General features: G+C 38.9%; 1 protein-coding gene across 2 annotated transcripts in view; it reads right to left on the reverse strand.

Moving 5' to 3' along the window:
• MIA3 (MIA SH3 domain ER export factor 3) overlaps positions 1-18,685 on the reverse strand; it is a 51,116-nt gene that overhangs the window by 21,796 nt on the left and 10,635 nt on the right. The window contains exons 4-6 of one of the 2 annotated variants that reach the window (XM_024750459.1): positions 18,383-18,544; positions 15,978-16,123; positions 772-903 (exon numbers count right to left, since the gene is read on the reverse strand). In XM_024750459.1, coding sequence (XP_024606227.1) covers positions 772-903; positions 15,978-16,123; positions 18,383-18,544 — 440 coding nt within the window. Of the gene's footprint in view, positions 1-771; positions 904-1,856; positions 2,121-15,977; positions 16,124-18,382; positions 18,545-18,685 lie in introns of those variants that run through there. The other variant, XM_024750460.1, reaches the window with a different exon arrangement.

Raw genomic sequence — 18,685 nt, forward strand, 5'->3', positions numbered from 1 at the left:
TATACACACAAAAAGACCCCAAGGAATAAAAATTTTAATAGTGTGTCTTTGGACACTATATAATACATATTTCCAAATAAAAAGATGTTTTCTGAACACAACAGCACATGATCAAATTAGAAAAATCTGTGAAACAGATATATATAAGGAAAAGGACTGAAAATTTACCTCTTCTCCTGATAAATATTTTTACCATTTGCAGCATTTTTTCTGTACGTATATATGCGTTTATATAATACACAGTTTATCTACACTTTAAAGTCTGGGTTTCTGCTTTTTTCCACTTAACATTAAATTGTGAGCACTCTCTGTGCCCCAATGTCTTTGGAATACATAAATTTTAAGAGCTGCCTAATACCTCATTATATAGATGAACAATAATTTAATAAGCCCCCCATGATGGATCATTTAGGTTCTGTGAAGTTTTCACTCTAATAAACACGGTTCCATTTTTAACACCCTATACAAGATCGCTAATGTATGATCGGTTACTTCTTTAGAATAGACTATTAGATATGGTATTATACTATATAAAAGGACATGAACATTTTTAATGCTTCTGACTTATAAACTGAAGTTTTCCCATTGAGATTATACACATGCCGTCTTGTTCACCTATGTCTTTACCAACAAAGATTACACTGTTAGCTTGGATTATAAATATTAATTTGTGTTCAACTTAGTAACTAAAAAATAAACAAAAGGGCAAGTGATTATAAAACAGTCCTGTATTTATGAGTCTAAAGGTATACGTTAATTTTATTTACTCACAGCAAGGACAGTTCTCCAGAAGAAAATGGCAAATGAAACAATTCCTAAGAAGGCAGTGGTAAGTACAGGCTTCCAGGGCAGTCCGTAAAAATCAGGCCCAGGCTGAACATCATCAGGCAATGTAGCAACTAGCTGAAATAGAGATATTAGAAATTGTGGGAAACCTGACAGAAATTTACAATAAAGCAGTCACAGAGAATCATCCACAGTAATCTAATTCAAACTCCATTACATAGCGATCCCCTCAAAGTTCTTCAATAGTTTCCACTGCTTCAATAAAAAGAGGATACTGGCGGCTTCCTATTTCTTGTTTGGCTTGACGTATTTTAAAACATTATAAATCTGTCTTTACATTGAGCATATATTTCCATTTTGCAATAAGCCCTACACATCATGTTGTCCAACACGTGGCTCGAATCCCTCTGGATCATACTTTTCTCTTAGCTGGTTTTTATGACTTAAGGCACATAAAACAAAAAGTTGAAACATACTATAGAATCTTTCAGGGCTGCAAATAAAACCTAAGCGATAATGAACAACGCAAATATCAGCTTTTCCTCTAAGATTTGAAATATTGTTTTCTACTCACAGAAAGACAAACGCTGAGAAACTGCACTTCCTGATAACTAACTGGTTTAGACAGACTGCTCTGAATTTAACTGTCTTCTATAAACCCAATGTTTTCATTTTAAAAGTTTCCTCAACGACAGCGCATTAAACTCCTGTCTGCTTCTACACTGTTTTCACGGCCCTGTAGAAGTTAACTATCATATTGGCCCCATCCCCCAAAGGTGCGGAGGATGACATGAAAAGGAACCATAGGGACGTGATGACGCTCGCTTGTTTTGATTACGACTGTGTACCAGAAAGTAACACAGTGCCTGGCACATCGTAAGTAATTAAAAAATGAACACGCGACAAAACCTTCTCAAACACACTCCCATCATCTCCTTAAACAGCACCGAAACGTCCCGCCCGCTTCGGGCCTGACACACTCTATTTCCTCTTCGCCCCGTCAGTCAGTGTACCCGTCCGCTCAGAACTCGTCCACCCGCCTGCCAGAGCTGGGAGCGGAGGCCCATCACCTCCAGGAGCCTGCCGATGAGAGCAGCGTAGAGCACCGACAGGGGTCCCAGAAGCTCCGGGTCCCCCGGGGAAGAGGTGACAGAAGGCACAGTGGCAGGAACTGAGTCCATCGTGACGGGACAGCGGAGCGGAGACGACACTTCCCCGCGGGACGACACCGGACCCCCTCTCTGTCACCGTTTCCTCCTTCGGAAAGGACCCGGCTCAGGGGGCGGAACCTGGGGCTGAACTTCGCCTGCCCCGGCAGCTTGCACTTTCGCCCTACTCCTCCTGTAAAACACGTCATCAGACACGGCCCGGGGCGGAAGTACACGAGTCTACGGAGGCCGGGCCCGCCGTAGGCGGGGCCGTAGCGGAAGAAACCAATGGTCGAGTGGGGCGGGGGAGCAGAGCGAAGAGACCTCCGCGGAAGAAACCAAGTAACGAGGTGAAGATGAAGGGGCTCACCTGCGGCAGGAACTGGGAAAAAAAGCGCTGTTCCATGGGCCTGGGAGCTTCGAGGAGGAGGAGAGTGGGCGGGGGCTGGGGGAAAGGAGAAAGGCCAGCCACTTAACTCTCGCCCAGAGCTGGATCCTTTTGTCACCAGGTACTGAGACGCCGGGCACCTGCCCTAAAATGCTCAGACAGATCAGCCGTTCCCGCTCCCTCGATGGACCACCCCCTGCCTCGGCCGCCGTCTCTTGGGTCAGGTTCCTTCCCAGCCCGCTCCAGTCCTGCTTGCTTTTGCCCTTCCTGGACTCCAAATGTCCACACTGTCCCACATTCGTGCCGATGCCCCTTTAAAAAGTGTAATTCTAGGGAATCTTGTCATTACCACACCTATGCCAATGAGGTCAGTTCTGGGTCCCACATTTTAGGGTTATAGGACTTGTGGAAAAGGGCAAGGAGGAGTCTGGAAATTGCATTCTGAAAGTGGAAGAAACTAAGGATATTTAACCTGGGGCGGGGGGACGATGTTTGCAGATCTTTAAAGGTATGTCTATGAGTTGAATATAAAGCCAATTCATTAGAACAATCAAGCAGGAAAAGCCTGAAAAAGAAGGGCATGGCATGGGTGGAAGGTAGGCAGGCGGTTTAAGCAGGCTCTGTAATTAAAACATTATTATGTCTATAATAATCTGTCTATTATTGGTACTGGCCCAATAATAGACAAACCATGGAACAGAACAGGAAATCTAGAAATAGGCCCAACTGCGTTGGCAACTCAGCATACAGTAACAGTCAGTTGGAGGAAAAACAGACTTTTTATTTAATAAGGTGGTGTTGGCCTAACTGGATAACCAAATGGAAAATAATAAAAATTCGATCTTTTTCTCACTATTCACAAGAATACATTCCAAATGGGTCAGAAACCTGAATGTAAAAAATGAGAACAAACAACTACTACCAAAAAAATATGGATGTATTACGAGTGAACAAAACCTTCCTAATTAGGTCTCAAAAGCCAAGCGAAAAGATTTGTAACCTTGATTACTTGGAGAAAAAAAAAAAAAAAGTGTTCAGCCCGTGGACACAAAAATACAAAATAAGCAAAGCCTGACTATGAAAACCTGCGGAAAACATATTTGTAACATATTACAAAGGGTTAATATTCCTAAAATATAAAGAACTTTACAAATAGAGAAAATGGCCAGCAAACCTATAGTAAAATGAGCTGAAAAAATGAATAGATAGTCCTCAGGAAAAGTAGGAATAGCTCACAAACAGGGAACCATGCTCTGTCTCACTCATAATGAAAGAAATACAAATTAAACCCACACTGAGATACCATTTCTCACTTATATTCGCAAGATCCAAACATTTGACAACATATTCTTAGTGAGAGAATGCAGAGGAAATGGGTACTCTTATGCACTGATCATTATACAAAATGATAACATAACAACCCCTATAAACAGTAATCTGGCTACTTCTCCCAAAATTACCTGTGTAATTACCTACTGATGCAACAATCCAACTTCGAAAGTTCTATCTCAAAGATACGAGAAACATAAGAACAAATGCTGGAAAGATATACGCACAAAACCATGTTATTCCAGCATTATTTATAATAACAAAAGACTGGAAATAACCAAAGTGTCCATCGACAGAAGAGTTGTTGAATACACTAAAGTATACAGTTGACCACTGAATGACACAGAGGTTAGGGGTACAAACCCACTGAATAGTCAAAAATCCCCGTACAATTTATAGTCAGTGGGCCCTCCTTACGCGAGTTTCCTTGGTATCCTCCTTCTGCATCTGAGGATTCAACCAACTGCAGATTGTATAATACTGTAGTATGCATTTAGTGAAAACAATCCGCGTACAATTAGGGATCCAAACGATTCCAACTCATATTGTTCAAGTCAACTGTACTGCGAAACTGGAAAAAAGAAATTAAATAATTCTATATACTGCTAGGGTATGATGTCTAGAATATACATATCTTTTTAAAAGGGGGTGGAGAAAAGTATATTTTTATCTAAAAAAATAAAAGGAGAAGTTATTTTTTTTTCCAGCTTTGAGGGAAAGTGCACTAAAGTAACGTACAATTAGGGATCCAAACGATTCCAACTCGTATTGTTCAAGAGTCAACTGTACTGCGAAACTGGAAAAAAGAAATTAAATAATTCTATATACTGCTAGGGTATGATGTCTAGAATATACATATCTTTTTAAAAGGGGGTGGAGAAAAGTATATTTTTATCTAAAAAAATAAAAGGAGAAGTTATTTTTTTTTCCAGCTTTGAGGGAAAGTGCACTATTTAAAGTGCACAGCCGGGTAAGATGAGTGCACCTGTGAACCTATCATCACATTCAAGATAATGAACATATCCTTCACCTCCAAAAGTCTCATCTCCTTGGTAACCCTACCTCCCACCACTTGTCACAGAATTTCTGTCCTAATGGATTAGTCTGCATTTCCTGAAGTTTTATCTATATGGAATAATTCACTATGTATTCTATTTTCTCTGGCTTCTCTCACTCAGTATAAATTGAGATCCATCCATGTTGCTGCATATATCAGTAGGTCATTGGTTTTTACTGCTGAGTAGTGTTTCATTGTAGGGATAAACCACAATTTATTTACTTACTCACCTGCTGATAGACATTTGGGTTTTTTCCAGTTTTTGACTTTTACAAATTGAGCTGCAATGAAGATTGACATACAAGGCCTTCTATGGATGTATAACTTATTTTTCTTTGGGGTAAACGCTTAGCAGAGGGATGGCTGGATCATCTGACAGGCGTATGTCCACCTTTTTAAGAAACTGACAAAGTGTTTTCCAAGGTGGTTGTACCATTTTAATATCCCCACCAGCAGTGTATATTTCCAGTTCCTCCACATCTTCTCCAACACTTTGTCTTTTTAATTTTAGTCATTCTACTGTGTGCAGTGATAACTCAGGGTGGTTTAAATCTGCATTTCTCTCATAATTAATGATGTTGAGCTTTTTTTTTTTTTTTTACTGTGCTTATCTGCTGTCCACATCACGTATCTTCTCTGGTGCTGTTATTTTACTGGGTTATCAGTTTTCTTATTAATGAGTTTTGAGAGTTCTTTATATATTTGGGATATAAGTCCTTTATGAGATATATGCTTTGCAATGATTCCTTCCTAGTCTGTGGCTTGATATGATTAAGTTTAAGCCTAGCATCTTTTTTTTGTTCTATTTGTCCCATCTGTTCTTTGTTCCCTTTTTCCCCAATTCTGCCTTCTTTTGAATCAAGCCTTTTAATGATTCTATTTTATCTCCTTTGTTGGTTTATTAGCTATAACTCCTTGTTTTGTTATTCTAGTGGTTACTTCAGAGTTTATACTATACATCTTTAGCTTATCAGTCTACCTTCAAGTGATACTATACTACTTCATATATGCAATAAGAATTTTACACAAGAATTATTACCACTTTTCCCTCTCCTGACCTTTAAACTATTGTTGTCATACGTTTTATTTTTACATATTTTCTAAACCCCATAGTACATTAATAATATTTTTCTTTAAACAGTAAATTAACTTTTAAAGATATTTAAATAATGAGATAATCATTTTATATATTTACCCATATGGCTACCATTTCTGCATTCTTCACTCCTTTGTGTAGCTCCATTATTTCCATCTGTTGTCATTTTCCTTATGCCTAAAGGTCTTCCTTTAACATTTCTTATGGTGCAGATGTGCTGGTGAATTCTTTCAGCTCTTGTATGTTGGAAAAAAAATCTTCATTTAATCTTTGTTTTTGAAAATTATTTTGCTGGGTATGCTATTGGAGATTAACAATATTGCTCTTGAAGTATATACATATATTTTTTTTTTTTTTTTTTTTTTTTTTTTTTTTTTTTATGGGCTTTCTGCAGTTGTGGCGAGCAGGGGCTATTCTTTGTTGCTGTGCACGGGCTTCTCACTGCGGTAGCTTATCTTTGTTGCGGAGCACAGGCTCTAGGCACATGGGCTCAGTAGTTGTGGCTCACGGGTCCTAGAGCGCAGGCTCAGTAGTTGTGGCACATGGGCTTAGTTGCTCCGCAGCATGTGGGATCTTCCCGGACCAGGGCTTGAACCCATGTCCCCTGAATTGGCAGGCGGATTCTTAACCACTGCGCCACCAGGGAAGTCCTTGAAGTATATTGGAAGATATTATTCTACTGCATTCTCCCATTCCTTGTTTCCAACAAGAAACCTGACGTCAACCTTATCTTACTTCCTAAAATCTCTTTTCTCTAGCTGCTTTTAAGATTGCTCTTTATCACTTATTTTGATCAACTTGACTATGATATGTCTTGGTGTAGTTTTCTTCATGCTTCTTGTACTTGGGTTTCGTTGACTTTCTTAGATCTGTGGGTCTATAGTTTTCATAAATTTTGGAAAATTTTCGCCCATTATTTCTTCAAATAATTTTCTGGACACCCCTTCTATCCTTTCCTGCAGGGATTCCAGTTATACATTTATTACAGTGCTTGAAAGTGTCCCCACAGCTCAATGACGACATGTTCATTTTTCTTGAGTCTTTTTTCTCCTGTATGTTTCATTGTGGATAGGTTCTATTGCTGTATCTTCAAGTTCACTAATCTTTTCACCTACAATGTTTAGTCTAGTATTAATCCCACCCAGTATATTTATCACCTCAGGCAGTTCATCTTTAGAAGTTTGATTTGGGTCTTTTAAAAAAAAAAAACAACTTTCATGTCTCTACTTAAATGGTAATAATAACTGTTCAGTATTGTTGCCTAATTCTAACATCTCTGGCAATTCTTGGTTGTTTTTTTTTTTGTGTGTGTGTGGTGCGCGGGCCTCTCACTGCTGTGGCCTCTCCCGTTGCGGAGCACAGGCTCCGGACGTGCAGGCTCAGCGGCCATGGCTCATGGGCCCAGCCGCTCCACGGCATGTGGGTTCCTCCCGGACCGGGGCACGAACCCGCGTCCCCTGCATCGGCAGGCGGACTCTCAACCACTGTGCCACCAGGGAAGCCCTCCTGGTTGGTTTTGACTGGCTGATTTTTCTCCTCATCATGAGTCATCTTTTCTCACCTCTTCGCATGCCTGGTAATCTTTGACTGGATGCCATACATTATGAATAAACGTGATGGTGAATTTTTTATGTCAGTTTGGCTGATCATGGGGTACCCAGATTAAATGTCATTTTGGGATATGTCTGTGTGTGTTTCCAGATGAAATTAGCATTTGAATTGATGGAATCAGTAAAGTACGTTGCCCTCTCCAGTGTGGGCATCATCCAGTCCACTGAGGGCCTGAATAGAAAAAAGTACAGAAGAAGGAATTTGTCCCGTCTTCCCTGATTTCTTGAGCTGGAACATCAGTCTTCTATTCTTGGTGCTCCTGCTTCTCAGGCCCTCAGACCTAGACTAGAATCTCGTCATTGGCTCCCCAGGCCATTGGACTTTGGACTGATTACAACACCAGCTCTGTGGGGTCTCCAGCTTGCAGACTGTATACTGTGGGACTTCTCAGCCTCCATCTCTGTGTAAGTCAATTCCCTGTAATAAATCTCTACCTATGTGTATATACTCTTGGTTCTGTTTCTCTAGAGAACCCTAACTAATACAGCAGATATTCTTAAGCTTTGTCCTGGGATGCAGGTAAATTACTGGGAAACAATTTGATTCTTTTGGGTCTTGCTTTTAAGATTAGTTATGTAAGGCATGAGCAACATTTAGTCTGAGGCAAGACCCTTCTGAAACTCTACCCAATTCCCCTAGAGTTAGCAGGTACTGTTCCTGGCCCTGTGTCAGCAACTGATGTGTTTCTCTGACCTTGAATAGTCTTGTCACACTCACGTGCTGATCAGTACTCTGAGGAATACTCGAAGGGGACCTCTCAAAGATCCCTAGTGTTCTCTTTCTGTGTAGTGCTCTCCTTTTGGTACTCCGCGCTGGGAATTCTAGCTGCTTTGCTTTCCCTGGACTTTCAGCTCCATCCCCTTAACTCAGGGTTCCTCCTTTCTGTGCCACAGGCTGGGAACTTTCTCAAGGCAATAAAATGTAACAATTGTAGCCCTCATGGCATCTGTTCCCTATCTTTCAGGAATTACTGTCCTTTGTTACCAGATGACTTGAAAACTGTTGTTTCATGTATTTTGTCTGATTTTTTCTTTTTAGCTGTTTCAGTTAGGAGGGTAAAGCTGGTACCTAAAAATCTATCTTGGCTAGATGCAGAAATCATTTGCTTATTTTTTAATGGTAGGATAGATGATGAAATTAATTTTTAAAATACCTATAGAGGAGGGTATCAACAGGTTGGATAACACTAGGACAAAAGTTAGACTTCTCTGAATAGACCTTGTTTTACAAATTGACTTGGGCTCTTGTAAATGTTAGATAATTATAAAATAAAAAATCTTTTAAAAATCCCTAAAAATTGAAAGCAAATATGAAACAATTAACCTAACTGTGTATCAAGCTGGTGGCAGAACAACATTAAGGGATTATTTCAGGCATACCCTAGTGGGATATAGGTTAAAGACAAAAAGAATTGCAAAACATCCTTGCAATATTTTCAATAACGTATCGCTGGTGGCAGTGTTGATATTGGTATTTTTAATACTGTTATGTGAACATTGTAAAATAAGGTAAATAATTATGTTGATGTTAGTAAAAACTGAGATTTCCAACACTGCAGAAAGAAAATACAATGTCAGATAGATGTGGTTAGCTTAAATTCCACTAGCATCCTTAATTCTGATTGGGAGCATCCACGTGGCATCATGATGAATATTCACATAAGAAAATCCCCACATATTTCCTAGCTTTGTCCTCTAAAAAAGGCCTAAACCTGATGGCCAACTCAAAAGCAATAAGCAATCTTAGTACCCAGAATGTTGCCTCTAAATACCATTTCCCACTAAAAGGAACCAGGGCTCTTTAGAGAAATAGCTCCTTCGAGATCTGGGCAGAAAATGTACAAAATGAGCTTGGAACATCTAGTTACACTAGAAAGCAAGGAAGGTATCAGTGACCATGAGGTGGTGTCAAAAGGGCCCAGGAGCCAAGCTGAAGAGGCTCCCACTGACCAACAATGGGAGAAATTGAGCACTGATAAGAATAATAACTACAGTGGATTGTAACACACTAAATATTTTCAAATTCACGACATCATAATGATTCTTAAAAAAGAATTAGAAGAGACACACACACAAAAGCCTCTGGGAATCTCTGGATAATGCTGGGAAGACAACTCATTATTTTGAAAACTGTTTAAACAGAAAGAATCAAATATTTATACTGCCTTAACTATACACACCAAATCTCAGTGTAAAGCATAGTTGATTGTAAATTTCTCTTTGTAGAAGTATCCCAGCCTTTACATGAAGTAGGAGTAATACAGTCAATTACCATTCTGCAGTCTATGATACAGATTTAGTCAATGTCACCAATGACTAGTAACATCAAAAGAAGAGGGACATTTAGACATTAGCTGCCTCCTGACAGAAGTATAGATCTTCTATTAAGTATTCTTGCCAAACAAAATTGAAACTGAAAAAAAAAAATTGAAACTGAATCTGACTACCAATCTGACCAACCAATTCCCAAGAAATATAAAGAACAAGGGAAAATGTTCAATTGTACTAGGGGAATGCAGTTAGCAAAATTCACACTATGATACCCCCTAGCAGCCAAACCTGTTTCTTCAGTGAATACATTGCAACAAACAAAAAGGAGACATCTATAGACAGAGTAACTAATCTGATACTTGCCCTCCCACTGAAAATAACTAGAAAACTGGACAAAATATGTGAAAAAAAATAGTTTTTCAGAAACAGAACAATAGGCAGCACACAATTGTGACTCCTGAGAGAAGGGAAACAAATGAGGTGAGCCCTGTGATCACCCAGCTTTCTACCTAGAGGCACTTTCTAGACCTCAGTACAGGCAGGGAGAACCAAAGCAGAGTACACCAGTCTCACTAGGAGGCAGAGATCAGAGCTCAGAGCTCAGGGAGACTGAGGTGCCTGAAATACACAGGGAAAGTTACCAGAAAGATGAAAACTACAAAGAAAGAGTTCCAGAAATCTACAAGGATGACTCCTTCAGTCTTGGGCTGAACTCAAAGCAGCACCTGTGTAAGCAGGATTCCTTGAGGATCAGCAAAGAACAATGACAGGCAAAATGAACAACTATAAGGAGGCTGGAAGCCTAACAATTCCCAGTTAACACAGGGCTGGGAGACATTTGTATTTCAGCTAGTCAGCATGAATTAACATTAATGAATGCTCAAGGCATTTAGTACATTACAGAAGAATAATGTCATCATAGTAGGGAAACACTAGCCCTGGAGTAAAGACTATACATATACTACACCTCCTAACAGATCTTAAAAATAAGACTAGAAAGGATCAAGCTGATCATCAAGTAACTTAACAGCTTAGCAAAACAAACTCCAATCCTTTTTAAAGGAAGCCAGCAAAACCCAGGCACCCAACAACATTCATATCCACAGCGCCTAGCATCCAAAAAACAAACAGAAACAAACCAAAAAAAAAAAAAAAACTTTAGACATGGAAAAAAGCAGGAAAATGTATGCCATAACTAAGAGATAAGTAAAAACAGACCAAGAAATTGCAAGAGATGACAGAATATTAGCTTTAAAGGGCTTTAAAAGAATCATAAAATATATTTAAGAATTTTTTTTTAAATGACCATACTAAGGAGAGAAATGGAAGACATAAAATAGGACTGAGTGGAACTTTTAGAGCTAAAAAATAAAATATCAGGAATAAAAAATTCACCTGATGGGCTTAACAACAGATTAGATTCCACAAAAGAAAAGATCAATGAACTTGAAGACAGCAACAGGAAGTACTTAAACTGAAGCAAAGACATAAAAGGGCTAAAAAACAACAACAAAAAAGAACAGAGCCTCAGTGACCTGTGGAACTACATAAAGTGAACTAACATATGTATAGCTAGAGTCCTAGAAGGAGAGACAAGAGAAAGGGGACACAAAAATTTTTTGAAAAAATAATCTGAAAACTCACAGAACTGTACACAGAAAGGGTGAATTTTACGAGATGTAAATTATGCTTTAATTAATCTGACTTTTTAAAAAGGTGTGTTTATTCACAGATGACATGATCATCTACACAGAATCCTATGAAATCTACAACTCCCTCTAGAAATAATAGATAATTTAATAAATAAGTACTAAGATAATAAGTAAATAATATGTAAATGTAGTACGGTACAAGGTCAACATACAAAAGTCAACTGTATTTCTACACAACAGCAAAAAAAGTAATTGTAAACAAAATGCAAAAAAGGTACCATTCACATCAAAAACCATGAAATACATGGCATACATAAACAAAATATACATGAAACTTGTACAGTGAAAACTACAAATCATCGTTTAGAGAAATTGAAGATCTAAATGAATGTAGAGATGAACTTAATTAGAAGCCTTAATATTTGTTGATATCAGTTCTTCCCAAACTCATCTATAGATTCAATATAATAACAATCCAACTCTCAGCAAGCTTTTTTGTAGCAACTGATAAGTTGATTCTAAAATGTACATGGAAATGCGGTAGCCAAAACAATTTTGCAAAAGAACTACCTGACTGCAAGACCTATTATAAAGCTGTAGTAATTAAAAGGGTGTGGTATTGTCTCAGGACAGAAATAGAGATCAGTGGAACAGAATAAAGTCCAGCAAGAGACATGCATATATGGTCAACTGATTTCACCTCAAGGTGCCAAGTAATTTGAAGGGGAAAGAAATGGTATGGGAGCAAATGGATATCCATCTGAGGGGGGTGTGAGGGAATGAAACCTGACCTTTACCTCACATCATTCACAAAAATTAACTCAAAATGGAACAAAGACTTAATCATGAAAGGTATAACTATAAAACTTCTAGAAGAAAACATGAGAAAATATTCATGTCATTGGAAATGCCTAAGATTCCTTAGGCAGGAAATAAAAAGCACTTTACATAAAAGTAAACATTAATAAAACAGTTAAAAAGTTAAAAATCTGCTCTTTAAAAGGCAATGTTAAGAGATTGAAAGGCCAAGCCAGAGTCTGGAAGAAATTATTTGCAATATGTACTGACAAAGGAGTTGTATCTAAACTATATGAATATAAAGAACCCTTAGACCTTAATATTTAGAAAGAAAAAACCCCAGTTTAAAGGAGGGCAACAAAATAATGCCATTTGCAGCAATATGAATGGACCTAGTGATTGTCATACTGAGTGAAGTAAGTCATTCAGAGATACATGATACCACTTATATGTGGAATCTAAAAAAAGGGTACAAATGAACTTATCTAAAAAATGAACTTATCTAAAAATAGTTAAAGATGTAGAAAACAAACTTATGGTTACCAGTGGGTAAGAAGGGGGGAGGGATAAATTGGAAGATTGGGATTGACATATACATGCTACTATATACTGAATAGATAACCAATAAGGACCTGCCGTATAGCACAGGGAACACTACACAATACTCTGTAATGGCCTATATGGGAAAAGAATCTTAAAAAGAGTGGATATATGTACATGTATAACTGATTCACTTTGCTGTACACCTGAAACACACAACATTGTAAATCAACTGTACTCCAATAAAAATTAAATTGAAAAAACCATAAATAAATAAAGAGGGGCAAAAGATTTGAAGAGCTATTTCACACATAAACCCACAAAAAAGTATGGCCACATGAAAAAGCGCTCAACATCATAAAGCATCAGGAAATACAATTAAAACCTCAAAGACACACCCACTAGAATGTCTACAATTTAAGACTGATAATACCAGGTGTTAGCAAATATGTGACCAACTGGAAGTTTTAGACATTGTTAGTGGAAGTATAAAATGGTACATTCATCCTTGAGAACAGTATGGCAGTTTCTAAGATAAAATAAACTTACCATGTGACTGAGCAAATTTCAATCCTAACTATAAATCCATTTATAATTGTAATTCTACAACAGGAAAAGCTAATCTATTTGAGAAAAAGTTCTGTCAGTGGTTGCCTGGAGTTCGCGGGATATATTGGGAAGGTACGCAAGGGAACTTTTTCAAACGAAGGAAATGTTCCGTATTTGCTTACGGTTGTTTTTACACGGGTGTATACATTTGTTAAAATTCACTGAGCCATATTCCTAAAATGGGTACACTTTGTTATATGTAATATATATCTGATTAAAGTTGATTTAAGGCATATATCAACCCCTTATAACTTTTGGACTTCAACAAGATCCCAAATTAAGTAAGAATAATTTTAAAAGGAAGGGAGGGGATTTTGAAATGTGTCAAATAATGGGTGATATTAAGGAATTACCATTAAGCCGAGTGATGGGCCCATGATTTCATTTTACTCTTCTCTCTCTTTACTATTACTATTTTGAAATTTTTCCATGCTAAAACACTAAAAAAAAACCCCAAAAATTAAAGCAATAACTTCAAATATTTAAAAGATTACTATATAGAAAAGGAATTAGATTCTAGGAGAAAAAAAAAATCATATGGAGGAAAATTTGGAGTCAATATAAGAATGAACTAGCCAACAGAGCAATGTGTAGTCTTATAAGGTAGGTTGATCACACTAGGAATTTTTGATGCCCAGACCTCCTAACTACTGGTCAGGGCTGTAGTAGAGGAAATTATTGCAGTTACTGAGAAGTTGGACTAATTGTTCTCTCAGATCTCTGCAAGCCCTGAGATTCCATTAACTGTTGATCTATGCATCTGACTTCTGGTGCAGTTTTTCCAAACAAGTCAGCACCCGATTATTCCCCAGCTCTATCAAATAATTATCTATACTACTTATTTGATAATTCACGAAAGCGATTTCATGTTTTCCATTTTTCCAATTTTCATATAGATTTGATACACCCCTTTTTAAGCCTTTCAGAAATCAGAAAGATGCTTCATACCTCTTAGACTCTTTTATTCCTAGCACAATACTCTGTACATACTGGGCCATCAAAATACTTTCCTGACAATACCTTTCAAATCATTGTTAGTTTGTAACGTGCGCCCTTTTCTCTTGCTATTCATGTCTGCGTCTTCTCCCACCATCCCTCAAGCAGAGACTGTATCCTCTACCACATCTGTGTCCCCCAGCCCAGGACTAGAACAGGGCTCTGTGCCTATCCACAAATAAAATGAATGAAGAATTCCTCCCACATTTGGAGGCTGTTAAATTTTAGAGGTGATGATGATTCATGCTGATAGCCAAATGTGAATTCTAAGACTGCCTTAATCACTGAAAATTTCATTATTCTAACTGCACAAGTCATGCACACCATCACCGGGGTGGCTGCCACTACCACAACCATGGAGAAAACTGAAAAATGGTTTGGTTTTCCTCCATCTTTCCCATCCTGGTGGCCTTTCTCCTGAATTCCCCAGGTATTCAATGTCTTTACACTGTACTCCGACCATCCAAATGAGAAGTAGGCAGGGGATGAGATCCTATAAAATGCCAGGCACTACACGAGACACTTGACATTATCAATTCATTTCATTCTTACAACAACTGGAGTAGGCATTCTCTGCATTTTAAAGATGAGGAAGCTGAGGTTCAAACTTAGTAATTTGCCCAGGCTTCTAAATGATAAACCTGGGATTTGAAACCGGACCATCCTCACTCAAAGCCCCTGCGTTTGAAATAACAAAAAATAACCCTTTTCCTACAAAAGGCTTGAAATAACAGAACCTAAAGGAAAAATAGTTTTGCTGGAGACAATACTTTCTCTATAGCTCCAAGGGCAACTTTGTCTCCAAATTCGGAAAGCTTGCTCGAAATTCCCATACTTACCAAGAACGTCGAATTTCAACAAATACCACAAGGGGGCGCTAAGTCCTAAAAAGCTTAAGCTTCTGGACAGATTAAATGTCTCATTTGGATCAGGACTCAGACAGATAAATCTGAATAAATATTCTGCCATAAGTGACTCTAAGCACAAATATGACCATACTTCTTTCCTCCTTAAAGCCTTCAAAGGATCTCCATCCCTAACATCACTTATCATGACATACAACTTCCTTTATGTGTGCCCATCTCCCTCCAAAACACCATGACCCTCTAACTCTATACTTGGATAACACCGACTAACGCTTCCCTGGCTTCCCCAAGTAACCTTTTCTTCAAGTCCCAACTCTTCAAACAGGCCTTCTTCCGTGTGACTGCATCTCCCCCGGTCCTATTCAACAACAAACTACACATCCAACTCACACGGGTCCTTCAACCCTGCTCAAAACATGTCTCGGCTAACTTCTGACCTTCTCTGACCATCCTCCCACCTCAGTGAATTAATTTATTCAACATATTATTCCACCATCAGGTAAATACTTCTCTCCCTTCCCATAGCATACAGTGTTTCAAGTCAGTGTCCTTATCTCCCTGCTAGACTGAAAGGTCCTCGAGGGAAGAACCGCGTTTTACAGGTGTGCATACGTCTAGTGCTGGCAGGCAGCACATCCTTCTCAAGTGCTGAACTGAGCTAAGAACCCACCAACCAACATCACACACCTGCGGCTTGTTTCAGAGGCTACCTTCAAAGGCTCAGGAGTAGTTTTCATACAGACATTTTAAGTTCTTCATCTCATGCTTAAAATCAACTTGAAAACTGTAATGATCAACATTCTATTTGAAGAAATTGTATGTCAGACTTACCGTCTCAGTTAAATAAAACACGAATGAATATATGAAAAGAATTGCATTTTCCAAAAGTGTGACACTTGATGGTTCTTCAGCATTTGTTTCCAGTTGCTCTTTTGCATCAACAGCATCGATAGGAGGGCCTTCTGTTGTAATTATCCCTAAAATTGAGGGAGAAAGCTAATACTTTATTTATGCTTCAGAATAAGATTTGTTTCTCTTCATGTAAAATATTTATTGAGTGCCCACTAAATACCAGTCACTCTGCCTGGATATGTGCTTCTCCTGAAGACAATTATATAAAAACATTTCAGGACCCCCATTAGAGCCATCACATCCTCGATTATAAAGTGAACATCATCTCCAACCCACTCTCCCCACCAGCAGTCCCCCTCCATCACTTCCCTGGCAATGCATCTGCTATCTGAACAATGTAGACTCATGGGGACTGAGAAAACCAGAATTTTATGCTTTTGCCATATACACACTGCCACATTTAACAAAGATTTATTTAGTGCTGGTAAAGCACTCTATTAGAAACTTCAGGCAAACAATGAGTAAGAAAAGAGGGTTAGTAAATCTATACAAATGGATGATCTTTTTTAAATCTGGAAAACTGTAATTCTGAGTCGGTTAAAAACTGATGGATTTCTGTTCCCTTTTACGTGAGAGAATATGTAAATAAACAAAACTGAAAATTAAAAACAACAAAAAAGAGCGTTAGTTTGCAGACTTGCACCCATAGTCAGCACCAGCATCTCGCACCTGGCAGGCACTCAGTAACTGCTTACTGAATGGATGAATGACAGCTGCACAAAAGGGAATATGGTAAACACCAAGACAGATGAAAGGGGACTGCTTACAAGGTGGGGGCCTAGCTTGCAGCTCTGTGAAAAAGCTCGAATTCCAGCTCTTCCTGAAAGGATCTCCACGTGACGGAGTGGTAGGGAGGAGATTTCAGGATGAGTTATTTGGGTCTGGGGTGCTTCTTATAAACAGCTAGGAGTCCAAGAAGCAATTAGTGAGAAGTTGGACTAGTTGCCACTCAGATCTCTTCCAGCCCTGAGATTCCGTTGCTATTGACCTATGAATCTGACCACTGGTGAGGTTTTCCCAATCAGGTCAGCACCTCAACACCTGAGATGCATGAAGGACCATTTGGGAAGATCAGCCTCTAAAGGTAGTTGATGCCATTTTGTGCTGGAACTTAAAGGACAAGGCAAAACCCGTTTTTAATTCTGCAAGCAAAATCTTTCCTACCCCTGCATGTTTTTAAGCAAGAGAATAATAAGTCTTACTGATATATGACTCATTCTCAACAAGCAGAACCTTTTTGAGTTACAAGAGTTTAGAAGTAGAGAGTATTATACATGAATGCAATGTCCTCTGGAACATAGGAGCCCTCTAATATGCTGTTTCTTCTCAAATTAGCTGAATTCCTCTTCCTGCTGTGACCTCTCCTATATTTCAAAGGGGGGTAAATCAGGGGGGCAGCCCAGTGCTACCGGGCCTGTGGTATCACAGGGTAATGCTTTACCGATGGTTAGAGACCATGACCTCTAAAAACATAAAATGGTAATGATTCATATTGCCATATTGGATAGACAAAATAACACAATCAGCTGTTCTGATTTATTGGTAAAATGAGTGACTACACAAAAATCAGAAAGCTGTTGATACTAATACTTGGGTTGCATTCTTTCAAACTCTATTTTTAAAACAACTTCCTCAATCCAAATGAAATGAGTTGCTCTCCCACTGGATGTTTACTGTGCTCAGTGATTAAGTACTATTCACAGGGGTCCCTCTACACTGGGCCGTTATGTACTGCAAAAATTCTGTACTGTTTCCTCTCATCTTATAGTATATCTAGACATAAATATCCCCTCACTGTTTTAAAAAAAAACTTCTATGTCCAGGTAGCAAATTAACAAAAGCACTAAGCTACAATGTACTCTATTGGAGGGGAGGGGCAGATGGAGGGAAGACAGAATTTGTGAGTTTCAGAGCAGTGGTTCTCAAACTTTAACTTGTAACAGATCAGAATTCCCTGGACTGCTTGTTAAACAGATTGCCCATCTCCACCACCAGAGTTTCTGCAGCTGTTGGTCTGGCAGAAAACTACTGTTTTTGAGCAGTAGGCTTTTTAAGAATAGTGTTTTAGATTTAAGTTACTTGCATAAGCTAATGCTAGCCAAGCACTGGTTGGTAGGTTAGTTACGGTCTCTGACCTGCTTCGTATGATTGACCTCCACCTGTCTTGACTCCTACTTTTTCTGTTAGTTCTGGGATTTCCTACTTTTTATGCATTCACACCTGTGTTATTCTCCCCTCTATTTCCTACCTTTAGCAACAAATCTCCTAGGAGGGCTTCTTTAGAATAGGCTTCTACTTTGTAGAGAAAAATTAGCAAGCTTTACCTGGGTCTCCGGCTGTCTCGGTATTTGGCTCCTGGGACACTTCTGATGTACCCATGTCACTGGTCACAGGTTGATCCATGTGGCTGGGCTCTTCAGGAATCTGCATTGTAAGAACTTCTGTGTTTTCCCATGGAATATTCTCCTCCAGCGGTGGTTGTATGTCTGTAGGGGAGAAGAACGCACTGGGCTGGCAAAGCTCGAAGACAGCCCCCCTCCAGCAGCCCCTCACCACACATCTCCAGGGCCCCTCACCCCTTGCCCTCAGTGTGCTAGCATCCCGTGGGGCACAACGGGGCAAGGAAA

This window comes from Neophocaena asiaeorientalis, unplaced genomic scaffold (assembly GCF_003031525.2).
Source record: "Neophocaena asiaeorientalis asiaeorientalis breed wild unplaced genomic scaffold, Neophocaena_asiaeorientalis_V1.1 scaffold430, whole genome shotgun sequence".
Taxonomy (NCBI): Eukaryota; Metazoa; Chordata; class Mammalia; order Artiodactyla; family Phocoenidae; genus Neophocaena; species Neophocaena asiaeorientalis.